Here is a 26,137-nt window from a genome sequence, read left to right on the forward strand (position 1 = left end):
AAAAAGCTAGACATTTAGATTTCAGAGATTGTTATTATTTCCTCATAACAATCCCTTTAAAAAAAAGCTTCAAGTCCGATTCATTGTCATAATAGTTTTCCTCATTGGTAGAAATCTGTTTCCCAAAAGGTATAACTATTTGTAAGCATTCTTTCTTAAACCAAAAGAAGGACATTTTAACTGTCCTTTCCTTTAAGGCATAACAGTACTGAAAACCCCATGGCTTTGGATCACTTATATGAACAGAGATGAGAATATACCATTTATTTTTAACACTAGATTATGCTTGTTTGCTGTTGGAAATGATCCAAAAGAGAAGAACTTGATGATTCCAGAAAGGAGTTTAATTTAAAGCAAGGAACTTGAGTTGGCAATGAGAAAAGTGGGAGAATCGGGCTTCCCTGGTGGCGCAGTGGTTAAGAATCCGCCTGCCAACGCAGGGGACACGTGTTCGAGCCCTGGTCTGGGAAGATTCCACGAGCTGCGGAGGCATAGCTACTGAGTACACGCTCCTGTAGCCCGTGCTCTGCAACAAGAGAAGCCACCGCAATGAGAAGGCTGTGCACCGCAACTGAAGAGTAGCCTTGACTCGCCGCAACTAGAGAAAAGCCCGCGCACAGCAATGAAGACCAAATGCAGGGCTTCCCTGGTGGTGCAGTGGTTGAGAATCTGCCTGCCAAATGCAGGGGACACGGGTTCGAGCCCTGGTCCGGGAAGATCCCACATGCCGCGGAGCAACTAGGCCCGTGAGCCACAACTGCTGAGCCTGCGCGTCTGGAGCCTGTGCTCCGCAACAAGAGAGGCCCGCGCACCGCGATGAAGAGTGGCCCCCGCTTGCCGCAACTAGAGAAAGCCCTCGCACAGAAACGAAGACCCAACACAGCCAAAAATAAATAAATTAATTAATTTAAAAAAAAAAAAAAAAAAAAAGACCAAATGCAGCCAAAAATAAATAAATAAAATAAACAAATTTATTTTTAAAAAAGTGAATGTTAAAAAAAAAAGTGGGAGGATCAATAGATTGGAGATCTGTGTTGGGTTTATAACATGATCCCCCAGTTCTTTGACACTCGTCCCATTAAGAGGTGGGTCTATGACTGCTCTCTTGAATCTGGATGGGATCGTGACTGCTTTGACCAATAGGAAGCCATATGACTTCCAAGGCTAAATCAGAAAAGGCCATGCAGCTGACCCCTGGCCCTCCTAGTACAGTCACTCTGGGAGAAGCTAGCCATTATGTAAGAAGTCCAACTACCCTGAGACTTCCATGCTGGAGAGGTCAGGTGTAGGTGCTGGTTGACAGCCCCAGCTGAGCTCCCAGTCAACAGTCAGTACCAACTGTCAACCTTGCAAGTGAGCCATCTTCGACATCTAGCCCAGCTTACCTCCAGCTGTAACCAAACTGCATGAGAAAGCCCAGACAAGAGCTTCCCATTGGAGTCCTTCCCAAATTTATGACCCCCAAACTGTAAGCAGAGTAAAGTGGTTGTCTTAATTCTCTAAATTTGGTGGTAATTTGCTACACAGCAATAGTACCTGGAATAAGTTTCTTTTTTTTTTTTTCTCCCTTGGCCGTGCTGTGCAGCTGGTGGGATCTTAGTTCCCCCATCAGGGATCGAACTTGGACCCTTGGCAGTGAGAGCATGGAACCCTAACCACTGGACCGCCAGGGAATTCCCTGGAATAAGTTTCTTATGGAGTCAAAGAGTTGTGAGTGTCATGGTAATACCATAAGAAAGAGAGAAAAATAGGAGGCAATCATCAGAGAATTGGAGGCTTAAAATCAAGATTCAAGAGGTGGTGAAGTTACTGGTTATGACAGTATTCCCAACAAGGTATGGCTCTTAAGCTTTTCTTTCTTTTAAAAATTATTTATTTATTTATTTTGGCTGCGCCTGGCCTTAGCTGCAGCACGCAGGATCTTCATTGCGGCATGTGAACTCTTTAGTTATGTCATGTGGGATCTAGTTCCCTGACCAGGTATTGAACCCCAGCCCCCTGCACTGGGTGCACAGAGTCTTACCCACTGGACCACCAGGGAAGTCCCTCTTAAGCTTTTCATTTTTCAGTTTTAGCTATTGGCATTTTTATTTTGTTTGTGATTTCAGTGCTATGTGAGTAGAGCAAAAGATAGAAGGTTTGCATTTATCTTTTTTCTAACCTATGAGAAAGTTGTCAGAAAGTATCCTCTGACTTTTTAGGATTCATCTGTCATGAGGACTGCTGACAGTGTGTTGATATTTCAGTTTTCCCATGTAAGTCCCGTCGATTTTGTGTTTTGTACTAGGTGTACCATTAGTGATCATAGACCATCAGACTTGATCAGAAGTCAAGGGTGTTGGATGGGTCACTTACGTGGATGTCCAAGTTAATCAGTGTGATGACAAGACTCGGGATAGAAAGGAAATCTGGGAAGTTTGGGTCACAGCTCTTTGTGAGTCCAGCCCGGATCAGCACTCCTCGGGCAGATGCCTCTGCCCAGCACTGATCGGCACCCGTCGGGGAAACAGCCCCTCCAGTCGCAGTCAGCACGTTTCAGGGGGAAATCTCCGTGGGCCCAATCAGCACCCTTGGTGGGACAGCTCCGACCAGCCCTGATCAGCACCCGGGCGTGGACAGCTCCTCCAGCCCTGATCAGCACCCGGGCGTGGACAGCTCCTCCAGCCCTGGTCCACGCGCAGCCCAGTATCAGTCTGAATCACTCAGAGCCAGGCTTGGGACCCCAGCTCTTCTGTTCTGATTCCCGGGGACGTCAGCGCAGCTCCTGGGGCTGCACCACCACTCCACCAGGCCCCGTCCCACCCCACACCCCAAAGTCAGTTAACCAGAGGTCTGCGGACCGACTTCCCCATAGCAAGTTCCTCATTTAAGCTCTCACCATACGAACTGATCCCCCATCCCCACTAATCCGCCTCTCGCCTGCCCCCACCCCGAAAAAACCAAACCGCAGCCCGATTCTCCCCCAACCCGAGCCTCTTAGTCAAACCATCTTGTCTCCTCCAACCAGCTTCCCCGCCGTCCCCTTCGCCCTCCTCCCGGGTCCGCCCTCCTCCCCTCCCCCCGGATCCTCCCTCCTCCCAGGTCCTCCCCTCCTCCCCTCCCCCCCCCGGCTCGCGCTGCCGCGGTGTCCTGGCGTCGAGGTGTGCTGGCGGCGGGGTGTCGCAGGGCGTGTCACGAGGTGACTTGGGGCGGGCTGAGGGCGGGCGGGAGGGAGCGACGAAGGGCGTGCGGGGCTGTCGCTCCGGGCACCCCTCCCCCGCCGCAGTCGGCAGACCTTTCCCCGGAGAAGATGGCGGATCGGGCGGAGATGTTTTCTCTTTCCACCTTTCACTCGCTGTCGCCGCCAGGCTGCAGGTACGCACTTGGGCGCCCCGGGCCTCGGCAGGCCCTTCGCTTCTTACAGCACCCCCTCTGACCCAGTCCCCAGACTCCTCCGACCCGACCCTGCCACCCCACCCCCGTCGCCTTTGGGGGCCCAAGCCCCAGACCCCTCTCTGGTCCTGAGGCCCGTGGCTCCTCATCCCCCCCGCCTCGGTGCCGGGTCTCTCTATTTTTGCCCTCCCCTTATGCCCGTCCTCCAGCCCCAGTGACCGCCCCCAACCCCAAATTCCTGCTGAGATCCAGTGCTGCACCCAGCCTGAACAGCCGACCCCTCAAAGGTGGAGGTCCTCAGAGGTCGTGGGCGGAGCCTCTGAGGGGTCGGCTGCCTGGGCAGGATGCTGGGCACACGCTCTGTGCTTGGCAGTGTCCTTTTGGCCTTGCTGGGCCTCTGGTGGAAGCCCGGCCTGGTCTGTAGGACTCTGGCAGGGAGAGAGTTGAAATCAAGCCTGGGGGCTGGGGGAAGGGACTAGGGTGGGGAGAGGGCTGGACCTCTGGGTGTAGGCCTGCCTTCCGCAGGAGTGGGGGACAACTGGCCAGATTCTGCTCCCAGAACGGGCTTGACCCCTCCCCCTCCTCCTGCTGCTGCAGCCTCAGCTCCCCTCCCCCTTCTCTGCTCAGCCTGGTTCCCCTGAGGCGGAGCCTGTGACCCAGAGGGGCCTGGAGCTGAGGGTAGAGGGAGGAGAGGCTGCTGGCTCTTTGCGGAAGGAGGACTGGGAGGAGGGTTTGGGGGACAGGTGCCTCTTCTGGGCTGGTCATGGCTCAGATTGAGGGGGAAATCCGTTGGAGAGCAGAGTTTGAGGTCCAAGATAATGGCAGGATGCAGGTCTGGGAGTTGGGGCCTCTGGAGATCACGGGGCCTAGGAGCTGGGGTGGGGGGTCTCCCTTGGCCCCTCCTTAGGGCCAGTTCCCAGCCAGGGAGTCCAGGGTTGGTGGCTCTCTCAGGAGCCCTGTCCTTGCTCTCCTCTCCAGGCCTCCACAGGACATAAGCCTGGAAGAATTTGATGATGAAGATCTGTCTGAGATCACCGATGACTGTGGTCTGGGCCTCAGCTACGACTCGGACCACTGCGAGAAGGTGGGGAAGGGGCTGCGGGCAGAGAACTCTCTCAAGGCAGAATCTCGCTTAGGTTATGCTTAGCAGTCTCGTGGGCTTTTAGGGTGGGTCTAAGCTCAGCCTTGAAACAAGAAATCCTCTGATTGCCCCCTCTCCCTTGGCCTCTCGACCTGGGGTCTTCCTTGATATCAGACCTCTCTTTTTCTAACAGAGGTCCACTGAGGACCTTCCCCATCAGTCCTCGCTTGACCCCCACCAGCGGGCTAGCTTGGGGGAGGGGAGATGTGTCTATGCTTTGGTGCCTCTGTGCTCAGCTCACTTCCCAGAAAGATCTAACCCCTTCCAGCTGCCATCTCACCTCATCTCCTCCTTTGCCCTTTCCCCGCCTCTCAAGCCTCCATCTGCCTGCCTCATGTCTCCACCCCTGAAGTCTCCCCTTGCCCATCTCCTCCCCATCTCTTTACGTTTTTGTTTTCACTCAAGAACATTTCTGAGCAACTCCCATGTGGCAAGTTCTGGGGGCTTCCAGGTGCCTGGGAAGAGAGCAGGACAGGTGTGGCTCTTGCCCTCAGGAGCTTATAACCTAGTAGGGGAGAAAGACATGTGAGAGGCAGTGGCTGCCTGAGTGTCAATGGCTGGATTCCCATGAGGGGACAGAAGGTGCAATGATGGGAACCCACCCAAGACTGAGGCCATCAGGGAGATTTTCCAGTGGGAATGGCGCACAACCATGCCCTGAGGGAGGGCTAGAAGGAGCTGGCAGATGGGGGAGGCAGGAGGGAATGGAGGAGAGGAATTGCTGGCAAGGGATTAGTGGGTCAAAGGCCCTGAGGTTGGTGAAGCCTGGTGCTGGCTGTCTGTGCTTCATGCATTCACTGGATATTTACTGAGCTTCTACTGTGGGCCCGGTCCTGTTCTCAGTTGGGGGTGGGCTGTACCAGTGTCCAGTATGGACACGGCCCTGTCCTGGTGGGGCTTGCAGCTTGGTGGGGGAGACAGACCCCAAACTCTACAGTAACTATGAGTTGTGTTAAAATGCTATGAAGGAAAAGTGCTGGTGTCAAATGTGACGGGGTTTGAGGGTGAGATGAGGCTGGCAGGTGGGTTGGGGCCACTTTGAGTATCTCTGTCACCCAGACTTAGGAGTTTGGGCTCTTACTTACCAAGAACTGTAGTGATCCTTATGTATCTTAAGTAGATTTTTTTAAAAAGCTGCTCTGTTGGTGGAGAGCAGAGTGACCTGGAGGGAGGCTTCTGTCCCTTGACTTATAGCTTCCTGCTTTCCCCTTTCCTGGCACCTGGGACCCCCAGTCACTGTCCCACACTGGCCCAGCTCCACCCTGCCCTTCTTTCCTGCAGGACGGCCTTTCCCTGGGGCGTTCGGAGCAGCCGCACCCCATCTGCTCCTTCCAGGATGACTTCCAGGAGTTTGAGATGATCGATGACAATGAAGAGGAGGAGGAGGAGGAGGAGGAGGAGGAGGAGGAGGAGGAAGAGGAGGAGGAGGAGGAAGAGGAGGAGGAAGAGGAGGAGGAGGAGGAGGAGGAAGAGGAGGAGGAGGGGGAGGAAGAAGGGGAGGGCAAGGAGGGAGGAGGCCCTGCTCGGGAGCCCCTGATCCCCTCCCCCTCCCTGGAGGAGCCCCACAAGCACCGGCCCACCACGCTCCACCTGACAACGCTGGGAGCCCAGGTGAGCGAGCACCCAGCCCCACAGCTAACCCTGGTTCCCAGCATCTGGGACTCTGGTCCCCTTGGCGGCCTGTCCCCCCACCTACCCCTGAGAGCTGGGGCCCCCCCCCTCAGCGCTGCTCTCCTCCCCCCGCCCCTCCCCTCCCCCCCAGGACTCCCTGAACAACAATGGAGGGTTTGCTCCAGGGCCTCCAGCCTCCAGGCAGGAAACAGTGCTGTGCCCACCCACCCAGGAGCCCCTCCGAGGTGAGCTGGGCGGTGGTGGGAGGGGGTACACCGGAGGCGAGGGAGGGAGGAGTGGGGGAGGTGGGCTGGCTGACCCAACCCCCTGCTCCGCAGAGCCGCCCGCCCCGCTCCCGCCCACGGACAGACGCCCCTGCGGGGCGCAGTCAGCTGTGCACCCAGGTTGCGACTCCGAAGGAAACCAGCCCGCAGGGCCCCTGGCGCCAGGTGGGGCCTCGCCCTCCTCGGATCCGGGCATCGAGGCCGACCTGGGGAGCGGCTCCAGCGGAGGCCGCGGGGGTCGGCGCAGCAGCCAGGAGCTGTCGTCGCCGGGCTCCGACTCCGAGGACGCGGGCGGCGCGCGCCTGGGGCGCATGATTTCGTCCATCTCAGAGACAGAGCTGGAGCGGAGCAGCGACGACGGCGGCGGCAGCAGCAGCGGCCGCTCCTCGCACCTCACCAACTCCATCGAGGAGGCCTCGTCGCCGGCCTCGGAGCCCGAGCCCGAGCCGCCGAGCGAGCCCCCGCGCCGCCCCGCCTTCCTGCCCGTGGGCCCCGACGACACCAACAGCGAGTACGAGTCGGGGTCCGAGTCTGAGCCGGACCTCAGCGAGGACGCCGACTCGCCCTGGCTGCTCAGCAACCTCGTGAGCCGCATGATCTCCGAGGGCTCCTCGCCCATCCGCTGCCCTGGCCAGTGCCTGTCTCCCGCGCCGCGTCCTGCCGGCGAGGGTGCGTCGCCCGCCGCCGAGGCCCCCGGGGCGGCGGCGGGGCCGGGCGTGGAGCTGGTGGACATGGAGACGCTGTGTGGGCCGCCGCCCCCCGAGCCCTCCGCCCCTCGGCCCGGCCCCGCGCAGCCCGGGCCCTGCCTCTTCCTCAGCAACCCCACGCGCGACACCATCACGCCCCTGTGGGCCGCTCCGGGCCGCCCGGCCCGCCCGGGCCGCGCCTGCTCCGCCGCCTGCTCGGAAGAGGACGACGAGGATGAAGAGGAGGAGGACGCAGCTGAGCCCAAGGCAGGGCCCCCCGGGGGCCGGGGCGCGGGCCCCGCGGCGCTGGACGCCTCGCTGGTGTACGACGCGGTCAAGTACACGCTGGTGGTGGACGAACACACGCAGCTGGAGCTGGTGAGCCTGCAGCGCGGCGCGGGCCTGGGTGCCGACAGCGAGGACAGCGGCGGCGAGGCCAGCGAGGAGGAGGCGGGAGCCGCGCTGCTGGGCCGTGAGCAGGGCCCCGGGGACGCCTCCCCGGGCAGCCCTGACCTCACCTTCTCCAGGAAGTTCCTCAATGTCTTTGTCAACAGCACCTCTCGATCCTCCAGTGAGTGGGAGGTGGGGAAAGGGGGTGGTCCCGGGGGGAGCAGGCTGGCTCCTTGGCCCCAGGGCCCGTGCAGATCCCCGGAGTGCCCAGGGCAGCCTGAGGGTCTGCAGGTGGTCAGGACTGGGCATTGCCCTCTTACCCAGCACCGGGGCCTGGGGCTTCCCCCAGGCGCCCATAGCGTGGGGAGCTGCGTGGGGAAGGCTGCTCTGTCTCCATCCAGCCCCCGGTGAGCTACTTCTCCCTCCCTCCGTGACTGAGGACAGCCCACGCCAGACGGCTGAGGGGAGGGGAGCTTGGCGGGGCCTTCAAGTACTGCTCTTCCTGCCCCTCCCCTGAGCCTTTGTCTCTCTTGTTTCTGTCTCTCAGGCACCGAGTCTTTCGGCCTTTTTTCCTGCCTGGTCAATGGGGAGGAGAGGGAGCAAACCCATCGGGCCGTGTTCAGGTACAGCCTCTCCCCCTCGCTGTTAGTGACCCTCCACCTGCATCTACAGACACCACGGGACACTGGTGGACACAGCCCAGCCATTCCTGCCCCTGCCCCAGTGACCTCCTACTTCTGACCTGGCCTCAGGTTCATTCCCCGCCATCCCGACGAGCTTGAGCTGGATGTGGACGACCCGGTCCTGGTGGAGGCCGAGGAGGATGACTTCTGGTTCCGTGGCTTCAACATGCGCACGGGGGAGCGTGGCGTCTTCCCCGCCTTCTATGCCCACGTGGTGCCTGGCCCGGCCAAGGACCTGCTGGGTGAGGCCCCTTCCCCAAGGGGCGTCTTGTCACCCCAGACCCTCTCTTGCTCACCTGACCTAGGCCCCTTGTGATCTCCCAGGGAGCAAGCGGGGTCCCTGCTGGGTGGAGCGCTTTGACGTGCAGTTCCTGGGCTCCGTGGAGGTGCCCTGTCACCAGGGCAATGGCATCCTGTGTGCAGCCATGCAGAAGGTCAGTCTGGAGGTGGGGGCCCCTGAGCCCTGCAGGCTGGCACAGCCCTTGGAGGCCCCAGGCCTCCGCCCTCTTCCACAGAGGGTTCCAGGATGCTTGGGGGCCTCAGGGCCCGGGCCCCCCCAGCCCCGATTCAGAGGCCTGGCAGACAGGCCTCGGGCAGCGCTCGGCAGCTGTTCCCTGTCACCTTCCCGCTGGCCCCTCCCTCGCTTCAGCCCATCCTATTCATGTCTGAAAATCAAGACCAGCTCTCACAGACCCTTCCCTGGAAGTCATTTGCTCACTCGTTATTCACTCAGTGGACACTCGGTGAGGGCCGGCCCGTCCGCTGGGCCTGCGGGCGAGCGGGAGAGCAGTAGGGCAGCGGCACGGCTCTGCGCCTGGGAGCCTGCATCCAGCTCACAAGACAGGCAGCGGGGAGGCCGGGGTTGGTGGGGCCGTAGTCCTGGGGAGGAACGGAAAGAAGACGGGGCAGGCCGTCCCGAGGCTGAGGAGCGGCCAAGGCCACACTCACATCTTCCCGAATCACTGCCAGGAGTCTTCAAACCTAATCGAAAATGTCCCACCAGGAGGGACAGATACCCTCATAGGCCCCTGAGACCCTTTTCTCCCCTAACTTCTTCTGCAGATCGCCACTGCCCGGAAACTGACCGTCCACCTGCGTCCTCCTGCCTCCTGTGACCTTGAGATTTCTCTTCGGGGGGTCAAGCTGAGTCTAAGTGGAGGACCCGAGGTGGGGTGTGGGGGCCTGAGGCACAGGGGACAGTGGGAGGGGTGAGGCAAAGGGGTCAGACTGAGGCGCGTCCAGCAGGGGTGGCAGGAGTGGCCCCGGGCTACTCTATCTAACTTGGCCCTCTTCTGCCACCTCTGCTCTAGTTCCAGCACTGCAGCCACTTCTTCCAGATGAAGAACATCTCGTTTTGTGGCTGCCACCCCCGCAACAGCTGGTACGAGACTCACCCATCCCATAGTGCCCTCAAACCCTGAGGGCTGCCCATTCACCATCCCACCCTCTCACCCACACCCACTTGGCTCCAGGAGTTGAGTCCCCACATGGCGCCCACTCTGTTCTGGGCCCAGGACACCTGGATCAGACAGGCCCCCATCTGGTCTGGGTGCGGAGACAGACACACAGACAAGCGAGTGCTCGAAGCAAGCACTCGTGGGGCTCTGGTGGACGTCTGCATGGGGCTCCAGTGAGCAGACCTGCAGGGAGGCGGGCGAATTCTCCTGGGACTTAGAGGGGCGACTGAAGACCACTCTACAAACCTTGAAAGGCAAGTGGGTGACAGGGTGGATCTTCTTGGCAGGGAGCCAGCTGAGCCAGGGCTGTGGGCAAGGGGCACTAGGGGCTCTTTGGGGGCAGCTGGGTAAGGCTGGAGGGACACTAAGAGCACCTGTGTCCTTCTGACTATGCCAAGGAGCTTATACTTAATCCCATTGGCGATGGGGTCATGGGGTGACACAGTCAGGTTGACGGGCTGGCTCTGGCTGCTGTGCAGAGTGGAAGGACCCAAGTGCCGCTGGCAGGAGACCAGGTGGCTGCTGAGGTTATCCAGGTGCTGAGACCTAGTGGCATTTAGGAGGTGGCCAGGCAGGACCTGAGTTGATTGGATGTAGAGGCTGACCTGGAGAGAGAATCAAGGGTGACCTGGGTGCTGAGCAGTTAGTAACCCACACACCAAGAGAAGAGGCATGGGGTGAATGGGCCTGACAGGCTGGCGATGCAGTATTCAGTCCAGAGGCAGTGAGGTTGAAGTGGCCGTTGCGACATGGTCTGGAATGTGGAAGGGAGACCTGGGGGGAGGTACGTTCGGAGCAGGTGGAAAACTTCGGCCGTGGGGCAAACAGGGTAGCCAGGCAGAGAGAGAAGAGACGGCAGTGAAAGGGGAGAGGCGCAACCAGCGGGTGGAGGGCTGCAGCCTTCCTGCCCAGCCGGACTCCTGCGCACGGGATGCCGGTGCCCTAGACGAAGCGACAGGAGGAGCTAGCCTGCGACGCACACGGAGCCGAGCAGAGGCTCAGAAGGGCCCAGTGGTATTTGAGGAAGCAGGTCCTCAGGGGAGGCAGGATGTGGGAAGGCCACACTGCTGCTGGGGCTGAGGCTTGTGACAGATACTGAGGCCAGCATGTGTGTCACCTGGACACTTGTGGTAAGAGTGAGGGGCACTCTGTCTGCTGGCTGGGCGATGGTGTCCACGCTCAGCCGTGTCAGAGCCCAGTTTGGCTGCTTCTCCCTTGAGAGGGAGATGGTTTGATGGGATCACCGTTTAGATGCTGCTCTGAGGGGTGGAGGACTGGGGTAGAGGGCCAGGGCTCGGAACAGGCGGCGGGGCAGGCCTGGCACCATGAGGGCCAGTGGGCTGAGGGTGGCACACCCGAGAGAGGAAGGACAGCAGAGGGAAACTGTGGTGCCACAGGCTCAGGCGTCCAGGCCCGACGCTGACCCAGATGCAGCTCCGTGGCCAGGAGGGGACCGAGGAGGCGCTGTCCTGGCCCAGACTTTCCCGGTATATGTTACTCCAGAACTCAGCCCAGTCCCCACCGTGAGGGGGCACAAGGAGACAATGTCAGGCATCTCACTGTGAAGCGGGCTGGATTAGGCATGTGCTGGGCACACTGTGTCCGGATAAGGTAGGAGCATGTGGCGTGTGAGATCACAGGCGGCTGAGAGCACGCCTAGGGCGCCACAGACTGGCTGTGTGTCTGTGGGCAGACTGGCTGTGTTTCCGACCCCCTCTGTGCCTTAGTGCCCTCATCTAGAGACCTACCTCCCAGGGCTGTTGTGAGGTTTATGGGAGTTAATAATATAAAGAGCTTGCGTAGGATGGTGCCTGGCACTCCCTATGAATGCGATCGACTGAACGTGGCATTTGAGACAAGGCTGGGACGTGTTCGTGGTCAACAAGAGCACGTCCCAGCGATGATGCTGTCGTGTGGATTCCCATCTGGTGGAGCCACAAAACCCTAATCCCACCTGGTGTGGACTGGATTGGCCACAGTTGGGGGGTGGGTCTCAACCCTCCTGCTGCAGGATTCTGACAGTTCCTCCCTCTGGACAATAATTTTTATTAATGTCTTGATGAGAAGAAGGGCAGATTCAGGAAAGGCATACGTGGAAGAGAGCTGGGGCGACAGAGCCAGGGTACAAGCTTCTTCAGGAAGACTGTTTTACACATCAGGGCCCATGTCAAGCCCCACATCAGAGCCCGGAAAACAGCTGTGGGTTTGCAGGACCAGAGGTGGGACTGGGCAGGCTCAGGGTGTCAGGTGACATGACAAGGAAGAGTCAGCTGAGATGCGGTGCCCAGAAGACAGGGGGAGGCCTTGCTCTGTGGTCCAGGGGCAGGCTTTGGGTGGGGGGCCACAGAGGCAGGTGGCACTGTCTCGGGAGAAGGAAGATGCAGCGGGACACCCTTGTTGTGGACAGATCAGCATAGATCGCTAACTCCTCACAGATGCCCAGCGCTGTGCTTGGACGGGGACCCAGAAAGGGGCCTCGAATCTTGAAATCGTCTGACCCGCACATTCCCCAGCCCCACACGCCCTCCCTGAGCCCTCTCTGTTCCTGCTTCTTCTCCCCGATCCCTGGGGGCTGAGGGGTGGACCCGTGCCCTGACGTCCCCGTGTGCTCACCGCTGCTCTCCCCGCAGCTATTTTGGCTTCATCACCAAACACCCGCTGCTGAGCCGTTTTGCCTGCCACGTTTTCGTCTCCCAGGAGTCGATGAGGCCCGTGGCCCAGAGTGTGGGGTGAGTGGGTCCGGAGGGTGGGTTGCAGGATTAGGGTTGGGCCAGTGTGGAGTGATGGCTGGGACCGGGGTGGGGATGCAGAACCGGTGCAGCGGTGCCCAGGGCGTGAGCAGGCTGGGAGGAGGGATGGAGATGAGGTTTGGGGAGACAGGGGAGGGGCAGGGAGGGAAGGCCAGATGACCGTGGTGGTGGTGGAGGGTTGGGAAGGTGGTGGGCAGAGCGCTTGGGGCAGGAGCGTGGAGGGGGGTCCTGCGCGTGGGAACGGCACGGGCACCCTGACCACAGGGGTGGGGGTGGGAAGGCAGCATCGAGGCCAGACCGTAAGGAAAAGGGCCCGGGCCCGGAGGGCTGAGCAGTGAAGCTGGGGGAGACACGGGCAGGCCCAGGCGGGCGGGCCTGGGGAGCCTGGGGCTGAGGACGCTCTCTCCGCCAGCCGCGCCTTCCTGGAGTACTACCAGCGCCACCTGGAGTACGCCTGCCCCACAGAGGACATCTACCTGGAGTAGCCCCGCCGCGCTCCCGCTCCGGGAGCGGCTGGGGCTGGGGCGTCTCACGCGGCCTCCTCGGCTTTGGCAAGGACTGGACTGGGGGCACATGGGACCTGACATCCGGCGAGTCTCGGGCTGTGCTGGGAACTCTCCTCCTTGCTCCCCAGGGGCTGCTGAAGAGTGGAGCCTGCACCTTCGCTACCCCTGACCTGTTCTGTCTGTGTCGCCCTGGTCTGCCCTTGGCCTCCCTCCTCTCTCCTCCTGTGTGTCTCTGCTCCTCTGTGCCTGCACACTCTTGCCCTCTGCTCTTTACTTTGGGGTCAGCATTGGGAGGCGCGTGTGGAGGAAGCTCCCAGGTGACCCCTCTTGCTCTTCCCATGTGATTTATAAAGGAATTTTAATTTTTATAGTGAATATCAAGGGATCATCCCATCCTCACCATAGGGACAAAGAGAGGGGACGCCCCCCCATACTGCCTCACGAGGAGCTCAGGGGTAAGCAGGGAGGGGTTCCCCAGTAGGGCCCTGGGGGAGACTAGGAGTCGTGGTCACCCCGAGCCCCAGACGCTGCTAGGAGGAGGGGGCCCCGGCCCAGGCCCCGGCCACACCAGCATCCGCTACGCCGCTGCAAGCGCTGCCCGCAGTCCAGCACCTCAATAAACTCTCTGCTTGGTGTGACCTTGGCTATTTCTGGGGTGGGGGGGAGCAGATAAGGGGCCAGGGGCCCAGGCACTGTCCGTGGCAGTGGGGACCAAGACCCCAGGGTGATGGAATCAGGAGAAGTCTCACCCCTTCAGGGCTCTCTGACACCACGCCGGTGTTGCTGTGCGGCGCGCGGGAGGTGCTCTCCAAATACTCTTGCTTGGCCAGCGAGGAAGCTGAGGCCAGAGCGAAGGTCACGCGACGTGTGCCCTTTCCACCTGCACTGGAGCGCCGGGCTGGGAAGTGTGTGCGTGCTTATGAGTGTGCCCGCACGCTTGTGAGTGTGTATGTGAGACAGAGAGCAGGCGTCAATCTGCTTAGATCTTAAGATTAATGTTTTAAAAAGTCTCCACAGAAAGCCAGAAGAAAAGAGGTGACTGTCTGTCACATGCCCGAGGTGATTATAGATGGTACCTCCTGGAGAAAGGGCTTCCCCGGCCCCCTGGCCCCGGTGAGTCCCAGCTCTCAGGTGCTGAGGTCAGCATGGTGGTCAGTGCCTTTCTGAGGGTGGGCCTGCCCCCCGCCCTAACCCCCTGAGCCCAGGATGAGAGCACACCAGGAAGACAGCAGGTGAAGATTGAGAAATGAGAGTGAGAAAGGCCAGTATAGACAAATTCACTACATGAAGGTTGAAGACTACTGTCTATAGAAATCACACACCTCTACTCAAATTAAGGGCAACCAGCAAACAGAGAACATAGTCATGGGTTAGGAATCAGTAAATGACCACCCTTCAGCCTTTGGGTAGCCTCGGTGCAGGCCAGGGCCCCCGACCCTGCAAGAAGACTGACCCAGCAGAACATCTATGAGAAAACTTTCCTACTAATTACAGTTGAACGAGGCAGCGAACCCCTGGACGCGCACCTCTGCCCCGAGCCTGGGGGCGTGGCTCTCAGGTCCCCGTGGCTGCACCCCCGCCCGCTGTTCCCTTCACTCTGTCAGGTGGGAGTTCGACCCCCCATCTCAGGGAAGGCTCCATTTGCCCAGCCCCCACTCTGCCCCTGTTGGGCTCAGTCCCTCCCTCCAACTCATCTCCTCACGTCTCTGTATCCATACCTTTCCCTTCCTGCGGTGGCCCTTTGGGACAGCAGCCAGACACGCTTGGGCGTCCTTCACCTGGAACAGCTTCCTGTCTGTAGGGCCCTTCCCACACCTGCCCACCTGCCTTCCACCTCTGGTCTCCTTTCCTGCACCTGCCCGGGCACCTTCCTTCCCCTCCCCAGCTGTTCCTTCTCGGGGCTGGCTCATGGTCTGCTCCGGCTCAGCTGCGCTCCAGACCCCGCCCTGGCTCTGTCCTGGGTCCCCTCACTGGCTTCGTCTCTCCCGCGGCCTCGGTGCCTTCCCTGCGCCGAGGGCCCCAGAGTCCTGCCCCCGGCAGACCGCGTGGTTCAGCTCTGTGCTGCGCCTTAACTCGCCAACCCCAGCGCCCCCCAGGAGCGCTGCTTCTGCCAGTCACGGCCAGGCGCCTGGTGGAGTTCGGTAAACGCGGGACCCTAACCGGGGCCCTAAGGTGCAGAGACACGGAACTCCTGGTGGGAGCCACGGACACTTGGAACTGACGTGAGCCTCTTCCCTACGTGCCCCATTCTGTATTCTGTGCTTTATGTCTCTTGCAGTTGCCTGAGCAGGAGGCCTGGAGGCACCCTAGACTGCCCCTGCTGTCGGCGTCACCCCCACCGCCCCAAGCCTGCCCCTTCGCCTCCCCGCCTCCGCCTGGATGTTTGTGCGTCAAGCAGCCTCCTCTAGGCTCCCACCTCCACCCGTGTCTGCAACCCACCAGCTCCTGCAACCAGACCCGGTTGTTTAAACAGAAACCTGAGCAGGCCACTCGCCCTCTTAACTCTGCTGTGGCTCCCTGTGCGACCTCAGCCTGCCCCGTCGCTGCCCTTCTCCAGCCCCTCTTCCCTCCACCCCATTATTTCCACCCTTGACACTGAGCTTCCTGTGGGCCTGCACTGCCCTTCTCTGCATGCGGCTGGGTGACCTCCTATCCTCCTGGGCGCAGGGGGGCCCTGGGCCGAGGCTGCCAACTGTGAGTCTGCTAATGCCCCCGTCCTCCCAGAGCCTGGCACACGTGCTGGGGGCCCTCAGAGCCCTGAGTGGTGAGTGAGTAAGCCTCCAGTGCCAGGACTCTGCCTTCTGGAAATCCAGCCAAGGAGAGCATCCTAAATGAAAAGCTTTGTATTGTACATGTTCTTGTTTAAAATGTTGAAAACATAAAAAACAGTCTAAATATTGACCAGTAGGGTTAACTGAATTAAGGTATATATACCTAATTGGAATAGTGGGCTGGTACGAAAAAAGTGTGCTTACAAACATTTAGTAATAATACAGAAATATTTGTTATGCTATTAAGGAAAAATAAATATGCAGAATCTACACTAGAAACTACACTGAAAAAGACTGAAAGAAAACACAAAGACTGCAGTCATTGTCGCCGGAGGTGGGGCTGACAGTTTCTCTTCCTTTTTTCTCTGCAATGAACATGTCTTAATTGTTTCAAGCATTATATGTTGCTATTAGGGACCCCCGAATGCAAATAGAAACACCTACAGAAAACTAAAAATAAAAAAGTAAAGATAGGTTAATTAAACCCAAACATAGGGACTTCCCTGGTGGTCCAGTGGTAAAGAATCCACCTTACAATGCAGGGGACGTGGGTTTGATCCCTGGTCAGGGAACTAAGATCCCACATGCCGCGGGGCAACTGAGCCCGCGCGCCACAACTGCTGAGCTCGCGCTCCTCAACTAGGGAGTCTGCGTGCCACAAACCACAGAACCCACACGCCCTGGAGCCTGCACGCCACAACTAGAGGGAGGAAAACCCGCACGCCACAACTAGAGAGAAGCCTGCACACGACAATGAAAGAGCCTGCATGCCTCAGCGAAGATCCCGTGTGCCGCAACTAAGACCTGATGCAGCCAAAAATAAATAAAAATAAATAAATAATAAATTCATCTAAAAAAAGAACAAAAAAACCCCAAACATAAAAAGTTATTTTGGCCACGATGGAAATACCCATCTCATAGGATTCGGTGAGTTCAGCTGTCAGGCCAAGAGCAGGGCTCCAGTGAGTATATCTTTTCAACTTAAAGAAGATTGCTAATATTTTGGTGTATTTTTTTTTCCGGTTTCCTTCCTATATATGAGTTTTATTTTATTTTGTTTGAGGCCAGAAAGAGATTGGGAGAGTCAAGGAATAATTTAGGGCAAAAAGATTAAGGCAAAGTAGCTAAGATCATTATAAAATAAAGAATGGTGGTCTCAGCTCAGATTCTAGTTATGAAACCGCTGACCAAGAGATTCATGATTTAAAATGTTTGAGTGGCAAGAAAAGGAGAAAAACATACTCGTAGATTCAAAAATATAATCAATAAGGTAAAAAAAAATACATGTACCCCCTGGATTTTATATTCTGCATGTCAAGAGCACCCTTCTTTCTGGATGTCACTGGGAATGTTTCAACAGTGGTTCGTGTGATAGGTGGGACGCAGAGCATTCAGCTCTGAGAGAAATGCCCAGGAAGACAGTCTAATAAATCACGGCATTTCTTGTGCCGCAGGAGGCCTGGAGGCTGGTGTGGCTTCTAGAAGGTGACATCGAGCACAGCAGGCTCCTTCCCTTGGTCCTGTGTCCTGAGTGTGTGGTCTTTGTCCTCATGACTGCCTGAGGGCTGCTGTATCTCTGGGCATTGTGCTCAGTCCCATGCAAGAGGACATACAAGGGCAGAGGGGCAGGCAGCTGGTTTTGTAAAAGCCCCACTGTGTGCTGTAGTGAGGAGAGGGCTCGAGTGACGTAGGGAGGGAGCAAAAGCCAGTGTAAGGCCCATCCTTAAGGCTGGGTGCCCTTCTGCGAAGCATAAAAGTTCTTCCCTGAACCATATACCCGAAGGATGGGAAGCAGGGACACTCACCTGCTGGCTCCTGGCCCCCACTGGTTGAGGACCACCCCAGGAGCGTTCACCCCTTGCCCTTTAGAGCACCTCGTTTGCGGGCTGAGAGCAGAGGGGAGAAGCAAGCCCTCTCGGGACTGCCTAGCCAGTTGCAGCAAAGGTCAGAAGACACGCCCAGGCTGCTGACCCTTTAAAGCTGAGCAGCCATCCTGACATTCCCAAAAGAAGCACAGAGAGTAAAACCCACCCAGGGGGCTCCAGGTATCCCCCCCCCCCAACCCAGGGTGAGGGTGATGGGGAAGTAAATGGCACTCCCAAAGAGGGACTGTTAAGGAACTTTGTCTTGGTGCTGAGCAGAGCAACGGTACCAGGCCCCCCATCCCTGAGACGGCCCCCCATCCCTGAGACACCCGCCCTGAGATGGCCTCACCTGGTCTGCAGGTGTGGCGGGATGTGTGGAGGTATGAGGTGCGTGTGGGACGGCAGTTGATGCACAGCATAGGGTCTCTCCCCAGATGTGCCCCCCACACCTGGCTCATGTTTTACGGAATTAGCATAAACCCAGCATACAGGCCCTGTCCCACGTCCTGGGTGCTGTCCTGTGGCAGCACCCACATAATCCAAAGTCAGCTGCACCGAGTACCACGCCCTCTCAGCTTCGCAGGGAGGAGGATAAAACAATGTAGCCCTAAAAGCTGCCTCAGCCATCATCTGGGTTGATGACACAAGGACAACTTTATTTTTGTTTCTTCTTTGTACAGATTTGGAGCAGACAAGAGCGGCCGGGCCCTGGCATCTACCTGACGGGAAGGGGCCTGGCCCCCCACACCCACACTCTGCAGCCCGCAGACAGACCGGAGCCCTGTAGAGCAGGAGCCCCTGTGCCCCGCTGGGGCGTCCTGCATGAGGTCACCGGGCGAGGAGCCTGACGGCCCGGTGAGGTGTCTGCAGCCTTGCTCTCCCCGCTGGGAGGTGGGTGGAGTCAGCAGCCTCAGCGCCGCCAGCCACCAGGACCTCGCCCCGTCCTTCCTCAGGGACCCCCCCGCCGCCCCCCCGTGAGGGACTGGACTGTCCTCACGGGAGGAAGTGTCTCAGGGCGGGTGATTTGTCAAGTCACGGGTGGCGAAGCAGAGGGAGAGGGTCATGCTGTTTAGTAGGGCACATGTCCCTGTGGCCACATGGCAGGGTGGGCACAGGTGGACCCCAGGGCTCTGCCCCAGTGTCTCCAGGAGGCAGTGGCCCATCCTCCACCGCAAGCACTCAGCACATTACACTGAACCTGTCTGTGGCAGCGCCGTCACCCTGGATGGCAGGGACCACGGCCCATTCCTGTCACCGCTGGCCCACATTTGCTGGGATGAGGAGGGTGGGTTAGTAATTGTTTTCTTCTGTGGCTGCAACCGACCTATAGACGCTGACTCTGGGTAACTTAGCCCAAAGGGAATTTATTGGGAGGGTGCTGGGGACTCCCAGGTGGAAAAGAAGGCACAAAAAGGGACCCTGCAGAGGGCCCCTGGGCAGCTCGGCCCGGGGTGTGGGGAGCTGCCGAGGAGGATGGAGGCCGTCATGCCTCTGCCCCCAGGGCTGCGCCCGCCTGAGGGGAGGTCTTCACACGAAGGGGCCAAGGAGCTGGGGGCACAAATAAACGCCCTCCTCCCTCTGTTACTGCCCTGCCTACACCAGGCCTGGGGTCCAGGAGCTGGCAGGACTCTCCAGACATCCCGCAGGCAGTGTCCAGCCGTGACGAGGGTCAGGGTCGAGTCCAACACCCGCAGGTAAGATGCGGGGTTCACAGTCATGGTCACGGGGGCGGGAGGGGCGTGTCCGGGGTCTCTTCTTCCCTCCTGAGGGAAACCACAGTGCCCACAGCGCGGTGTTCTGTCCCTTCCAAACACACGAGCGCCTTCCAGAGGGTGCTGGGCGCCCTGGGGAAACCGCTCGGTGGGAGTGGACGGTCTTAGGCTCGCAGGAAAAGGGCTGCTTTTCAAATCAACAGCAGCAGAGGAGGGACATCGCAGACAGCATTTGTGGCTGTGAGCGTGTGTATGAATACGCGTGAGCGTGTGCATGTCTGTGTCAAGTATGCAGGCCCGTCTGCGGGCGCATGTGCACGAACGTGGGAGAGCATGTGCGCATACCGGTGCCTCTACAAAGAGGGTGCATCGCACTAAAGCAGCTAAAATGATGAGAAACAAGCTTTTCTGCTCTCAAAGCATCACAGTGAGACCAAAAGTGGAGGGGGTGGGGGAGAACCTTGCGTTGAGAGGGTGGAGTGAACACCCGTCAGGTCTCAGCAGACGGGGAAGCAGCCCTAACTGGTTCAATCATTTCCTGCACCCCTGCCCCGCCCCGCAGTTGCACTTTTGTAGCACCAAGCACTCTCCCTTTGTGGTATTTACTACGGTTAAATTTTTTTCTTCCAGTTTTCTCGAGATACAGTTGACACAATCACGATTAATATTTTATTTCTATTGAAGTATAAAATATACATGGCATCATAAAGGGCACTCAAGCTACACACTCAAGTGTGTAGCTCGAGTGCATTATACGTATCTGTGCACCACGTTTCCACCCACCCCCCCCCAGTCAAGACGGAGAACTTCTGTAGCACCTGACGGTTCCCGATCGTTGTTCCCAGGCAATACCCACACACCAAAACCTGGGAAGTTGAGTTTCTGTCACACTGAACTCCACTTGGTCTGAGTGCGCAGGGTTGATGTTCATCTCCTTCGCTAGACATTAAGCACCACAGGAGCAGGGGTGAGTGCCCTCTGTCGATTTGTGCCCCAGCCCCAAGCACAGCCCTGGGTGGTGAGTAAAGGTCCGTGGAACTAACACCGTGATGCTCACCACCCAGCTGGGCAACAGACCTGGGCAAGGCGCCTGCAGGCGATGCCCGGGTGCTGGCATTCATTTATTCCTGCTGGAGTGTCTGATCTTTGGATGTGATACGGAGATCGTGCACCTGCTTCCATTCCTCTGTCCTCATCCTGAAACCAGGGCACCTCCAGGTGACTGCAGGCCCCCTGGAAGAGAAGCTGCAGGCTGCAGGGGGTGGGCATGCCCAGACCACACATGCACGCGGGCCCTCCTTATGTCAGCGCCAGTGGCTGAAGGGGCCCCCAAGGAAACCACTGCCCTAAGGGGGCAGCTCCAAGATACAGCAGGATGTGGGGCATGGTTAGTGCAGCCTCCAAACCAGACGAGAAGTGATGGGAGAGTCACATGGAGAACACAGACGGGGCCTCAGCACACGGTATCTGACACCACAGGCTCACTCAGGAGGACCCCTGCACACATACACATGCCCTCTACACGTCCCGTTCACACGTCATTCCAGCAAGACTGCTTTCAGCTGCAAGTAATAGACAAGCCAGCAGCAGTGGCTTAAATAGGCTGGTTTATTTTCTTACATTGTGAGCTCTGGAGGTACATGGCTGGAGACACTCGTTTAGTGGCTGCACGATGTCTGGTCAGGGCCAGTGGTGCTGCAGCACCGTCCTCACCACCCCTGGAGGATGAGTGGTGCAGAAGACCCGGGGATTCCAGCAGACTGCCCCTGACGCTTCACTGACCAGGACCCTTGGTCACACGCCTCTCTTGGACCAATCACTGGATTGTGATTGGCTCAGACTGGCTACGACCTCCTGGGACTAGGAGAGCCTGTACCTCAGAGGTCACGGGGCCTCTGGCCACCAGTGAAAAAGTGAGGACCGTTAGTAGGAGGGGGATGGCTGTTTGGTCTACCATGAGGACAGGACACCCGCTCGGGGTCCTGAGCACCCAGACTGCACTCTTCTCACTCAACCAACGCTGAGGGAGCATGTGGGGTGTGACAGCCGCTCTAGGAGCACGTGGCCCTGAATCGGTACACACACAAGGGGACCCCAGGAGGGCTACATGCCACCACGCAGATGCCAGCGGGTGGGCAGGCAGGGGGCCCCTTCTGCAGAGAAGGTGCCAGACAGAGTCAAGGATGAGCATCTTGCCCTGATGATGGGCAACCCGGCCAGCTGCCAGGGCTGACGGACGAGGGCTGTGGGGTGGGGCATGGTGGGCCACTCCAAGGAGTCTGGGTTCTATTCTGAGCATGATAGGAAGCCTGCGGTTTTGAACACAAATGGAGCCAAACCTGCTTGTTTTTAAGAGATCACTTTGCCCGGTGGAGAATGGCTCCCCTAGGGGCAGAGGTGAAGCCAGGAGACTGGAAATGTGTGTGCAGGTAGGAAACGCAGAGTTTTGGAAGGGGCACTGGGGGCCGAGGGGAAGTCTCTGGAGCTGCTGACGTGCCTTCCTCAGAGCTGGCAGGGCTCCCCAGCCCACTTCACCACGTAGACTGCAACTCCTCACCCTCCTCCAGACAGGTTTCTAACAGCCAGGGCGGTCCAGCTCCTGTGCTTCTTCCCCGGGGAAAACCTGGCTCTTATGGGCACTCTGCGTCTTCGGGGTCTGCTGTCCGCCATGCCCTCGCCCCCTCCTCACCCCGTCCTGGCACATAAAAGCACCTAGTATTGCCCCTGTGAACAGGTGTGCCCACACTCACCACCACGCTTGTCTGCACTGACACAAGCAATCACCAGGGGGAGGGGGGCAGCTTCCGGAGCCAACCTCTCACTGGCCGGGTGACCTCAGACAAGTTGCTGGACCTCTCCACGCCTCAGGTTCCTCATTTGTAACGGGCAGAACAACACCTATCTCAGGGCTATCACAAGGATCATGTGAATTATCACACCTACAAGTGTCAGCTGGTGTTATTAGCATTCTCAGGTACAAACCACCTCTACACACCCACAGCACAGCAATGGACCATCACGTGCCTGGGTGGGGCGAGGGGCGTGGGGCTGGCCTCCGCCTATGCTCTCAGGGCTGGAGCTCAGGGCAGTGGCAGCAGGATGGCTTGGGGGTGCAGCTGGGCTGACAGCAGACCTGCAGGGCAGGGTCCTCGCCCCGGGCTATCTGGCTGGGGCTGAAGGTCACGGCAGCATCAAACTGGGCCTTGAGCAGCTGAAGTTGCTTCAGCGCCTGCAGCGCCTCTGGGGCGACCTCAGCCACACCCCCCAGAAGGTTGTAGTTCTCACCAGGGTCCTCAGACAGGTCAAAGAGCAGCGGGGGCTCATGGGCAGTCAGCGGACTAGAGGCATGGCAGGCAGGGTCCGCAGTGGTGTCGCTGTGGACAGAGCCTGGGGAGGGGGGCACATCTGTGCACAGGGCAAAGGGGGGTGTGGGCTCTGGGGCTACGAGGGGTGGGCAGGGCTGGGGGAGAGGAAGTTACCCTGGGTGAAGAAGTGTGCCTTGTACTTCCCGCTCCGCACAGCAAAGACCCCTCGGACCTCGTCTGGGTAGGCCGAGTAGAAGAAGAGGGTCTGCCGGGGGCTCTGGGGGCAAAGTCGGGGGTCTGCACATACCCAGAGCCTCAGCTCTGCGCTGGGCCCTGGATGTGCAGTGGCTCCCTGCCCACCTGAGAGCCCCAGGGGCGGCACCACTTGGGCGCTGCTCAGCAGAGGGTCTGCCTGGTCCCAGGGACTTCAGTTGCTGCCCATACGCACTCCCGGGGAGGGTACGTTGTGGGGGGGCCGGGGGGGGTTGGGGGAGCTGGGGTCATGAGGTCACGGGCCCTACCTTGCCTGTGCCCAGCAGCAGGGGGCTGAGGTCAACGCCATCCAGGGTGACATTGGGCAGTGGGGCCCCTGCCAGGGCTGCCAGGGTGGGCAGCAGGTCCAGGGAGCTGGCTAGCTCGTGGGTCACACCTGCGGGTAGAGGGCTGTACAGTCACGCCATTTGTGCTCAGGGCTGGGGAGATGGGGCCAAGAGTCCAGGAGGAGAAGGCCTGAAGACTGACCGGGAGCAATGTGGCCTGGCCAGAAGGCCAAGGCAGGCTCTCGGACACCCCCCTCGAAAGTGGTTCCCTTTCCGCATCGCAGGAGGCCAGAGCAGCCGCCGTGGGACATCCGCATGGTCTCAGGTCTGGAACGCACGAGAGGTTATCTGCGATGAGGAGCCCAGGGCCTCCAGCCTTCCCCAGTGAGCCCAGCCCCAGACTTCTGAGTTACACGTTTTGCCCAGAAACGGCCAGCATGTGCCTGTCCGCTCCCTGTCCTACCAAGACAAGCACCTCCATGTACTCGTGGCCCCCAGCCTCCCACACACATGCACCTGGTGTCACCACATATGGCCAGCATCTCCCGAGACCCCCTTATCCCACTACGTCCTCGGCCAGCAGTCAAGATGGGAAGACCCCAGGACCCTGTGAGGGATCGACCAGCGTCCTCTGCCCCCTGCCAGAGTACCCGTTGTCTGCAGTGAAGAAGACCAGTGTCTCTCCGAGCAGCCCCAGGTCCCCCACAGCCGTCATCAGGGCCCCCACAGCCGCATCCAGCTCCATCAGGGAGTCCCCAAACGGCCCTCGGCTGGAGCGCCCCGAAAAGCTCTGCCCACTGAACTGGGGATAGTGGGTGTGCTGGGGATGGAGACTGGAGTTAGCAGCAGGTAGGGGTCACGGGCAGCCCTGGGCTCGGGGTTGGGGGGGCCACGATCACTCACGTGGGAGGCGTAGTACAGGAAGAACGGGCGGCCCTGGCGCTGGGCATCAGCCATGAGGTCACGGGCGAAGGCCACGTAGCGGGCCTCAAGTCCAGGAAGCCAAGGGGGCTGTGCCTCCACCGATAGGTTGGCCAACAGAGGGACAGGGACCAGGCCCTGGTCACAGCCGCCATCGCAGGGGGTGGCCGGCGGGAAGCAGGTCAGGTTCTGGCAAGGGCCCTGGGGGAGCAGCTCCTTCAGAGGTCTGGGCTGTGGGCTGGGGCTGTAGGGTCAAGGGGAAGGACCCCTGTGGTTCCTACCTGGTCATGGGAGTATGGGATGCCCAGGAACCGATGGAAGCCATGGTGGGGGGGCAGAAAGGCCCCCTCAGGCCCCACCCCAAGGTGCCATTTGCCAGCTATCCCTGTGAGGTAGCCTCGGGCAGCCAGGACCTCAGCCAGGGTCACCTCCTCCAGGGGCAGGCCCCCTCGGGAGCTGGGCTCCAGAACGCCAGGGTACAGGCCCATCCGAACTGGGAGTCGGCCGGTCAGGAGGGCAGCCCTATAGGACAAGTCACAGAGTCCGTGAGACAGAGCAAAAGTGATCGAGATGAACACAAGGAGAAGGGGAGAGAGAGGACAAAAACAAAGAGACGTGAACTTCTCCATAGAGAGATAGAGACCCTCTTCCTCCCTCTGCAACCCAGAGTGAATCTGGGAGGAACTGGATGGGCAGGGGTGGGCATTTGGGGTGAGCGCTCCCGGTCTCCTTGCTCACCGGGAGGGTGTGCACAGAGACACAGGCACGTAGAAGTCCGTGAACCGCAGACCCCCTGCGGCCAGCTGGTCCAGATTGGGGGTGGTGGAACTGGGGTGTCCATAGGAGCCCAGGTCCCCATAGCCCAGGTCATCAGCAAAGATCAGCACAATGTTAGGTGGGCTGGTAGCAGCCAGGCCAGCGGCCAAGGCCAGAGTGAGGGTCCACAGAGCCACCATGGCACACGGCACAGACAGGCCTGTAACAGGAGACCCTTGGGAGAGAAGGCAAACTGGTTCCAGAAAGCTCTATCCCAAAACCCCAGACCCAAGGCACTGCCCTCCCCTGATACCCCAGACACAAGGCACTACCCTCCCCTGATACCCCAGACCCAGGCACTAACTTCTGATACCGCAGACCCAGGCACTAACCTCTCCTGAGACCTCAGACCTAGGCACTACCCTCCCCTGAGACCTCAGACCTAGGCACCACCTGAGACCCCAGACCCAAATACTCCCCCGACTGAGACAACTCCTTTCCTGAAGTCCCAGCGAACTCGGCACCCTGAGATCCTTGACCTCAACAGAACACAGGAGCCCGTAGCCTGGGATCTAACTCCCTGGAGACCCTCAAGGGCCAGGACACCTTTAGATTCTTAGGCGGAGATCTCACCCTCTTCACGTAAAGGTCCCGGCCCAGGCTCGTGATCAGGGGCAGAAGTCCCAGGACACTGACCCGCGGGGGCCCGCGAAGCGGGACGAAGGCAGTTCACGGCCGAGGAGGGGCGAACGCGGAACAGTGGGCAGCAGTGCCCTCTGCTGGCGCTTCCGCCTGGTCCGGCCCCGCCCCCGGCCCGCCCTGCGACCCGCCCCCTGACCCCGTGACTTCCGCGCGGCGCGCCCAGGGCCGGGGCTCAGGGCCGGGCAGGGGGAACCAGGCCCGGCGGGTGTGGCGAGGCCTTCTCTGACCGGGGTTGGGGCGGGGTCGCGATCCGGCGGCGGGGGGCCGGCCCGGGCGGCCTGGGCGGGGGGTCGGCGCGGTCGAGCGCGCGCTCCGACCCGCTTTGCGCCCCGAGGCACTTGGCGCCAGGTGCGGGGCGGCCGGGGAGGTGCTCGCAAGCGGGCTGCCGGCGTTCGCGCTCGGCGCGCGGTGTGTTGCTTAAGGGGCCTGAACCCGGAGAGTGTGGAACGAGCGAATCGAAACAAAAACCGTGGAGCCCGCGGGCTGCTGGCTTTTCCTTCAACACTCCTTTTGGTGTTTTTCTTGAAACAGGAGATCAAAATTTCTTCCCAACCCTTTCCCCTCCGTTCATGTGTGTGTCTGTTGTGTGGCAGGGTGTGTGTGTGTGTGATGTGTCTGTGTGTGTGATGTGCGGTGTGCGTGTTGGGGCGTGTGTGTGCTGTGTAGAGGGGCATCTGGGGTTTGCT

General features: G+C 59.4%; 2 protein-coding genes across 3 annotated transcripts; one reads left to right on the forward strand and one right to left on the reverse strand.

Annotated features, from left to right (window-relative positions):
* Positions 1–3,289: 3,289 nt before the first annotated feature.
* MAPK8IP2 (mitogen-activated protein kinase 8 interacting protein 2) lies at positions 3,290–12,998 on the forward strand. Its single transcript, XM_059934912.1, has 12 exons — positions 3,290–3,354; positions 4,351–4,456; positions 5,795–6,124; positions 6,276–6,369; positions 6,463–7,665; positions 8,032–8,107; positions 8,237–8,409; positions 8,492–8,601; positions 9,230–9,334; positions 9,478–9,548; positions 12,255–12,353; positions 12,787–12,998. Exons 1-12 carry the CDS (start codon positions 3,290–3,292, stop codon positions 12,857–12,859), a joined length of 2,505 nt encoding a protein of 834 aa, XP_059790895.1. The 3' UTR covers positions 12,860–12,998.
* Positions 12,999–20,818: 7,820 nt separating this feature from the next.
* ARSA (arylsulfatase A) lies at positions 20,819–25,534 on the reverse strand. Of its 2 annotated transcripts, none has more exons than XM_059937323.1 (9): positions 25,383–25,534; positions 24,732–24,984; positions 24,275–24,515; positions 23,976–24,194; positions 23,723–23,892; positions 23,275–23,399; positions 23,055–23,182; positions 22,708–22,810; positions 20,819–22,633 (listed from the first exon to the last, which is right to left on the reverse strand). In XM_059937323.1, exons 2-9 carry the CDS (start codon positions 24,947–24,949, stop codon positions 22,296–22,298), a joined length of 1,542 nt encoding a protein of 513 aa, XP_059793306.1. In that variant the 5' UTR covers positions 24,950–24,984; positions 25,383–25,534; the 3' UTR covers positions 20,819–22,295. The 2 variants fall into 2 exon arrangements, with proteins under 2 accessions (XP_059793306.1, XP_059793308.1); XM_059937325.1 differs by having other exon boundaries at positions 20,819–22,615; positions 25,383–25,533.
* Between the last annotated feature and the right edge of the window lie 603 nt (positions 25,535–26,137).

The sequence above is a fragment of the Balaenoptera ricei genome, chromosome 10 (genome assembly GCF_028023285.1).
Source record: "Balaenoptera ricei isolate mBalRic1 chromosome 10, mBalRic1.hap2, whole genome shotgun sequence".
Lineage (NCBI taxonomy): Eukaryota > Metazoa > Chordata > Mammalia > Artiodactyla > Balaenopteridae > Balaenoptera > Balaenoptera ricei.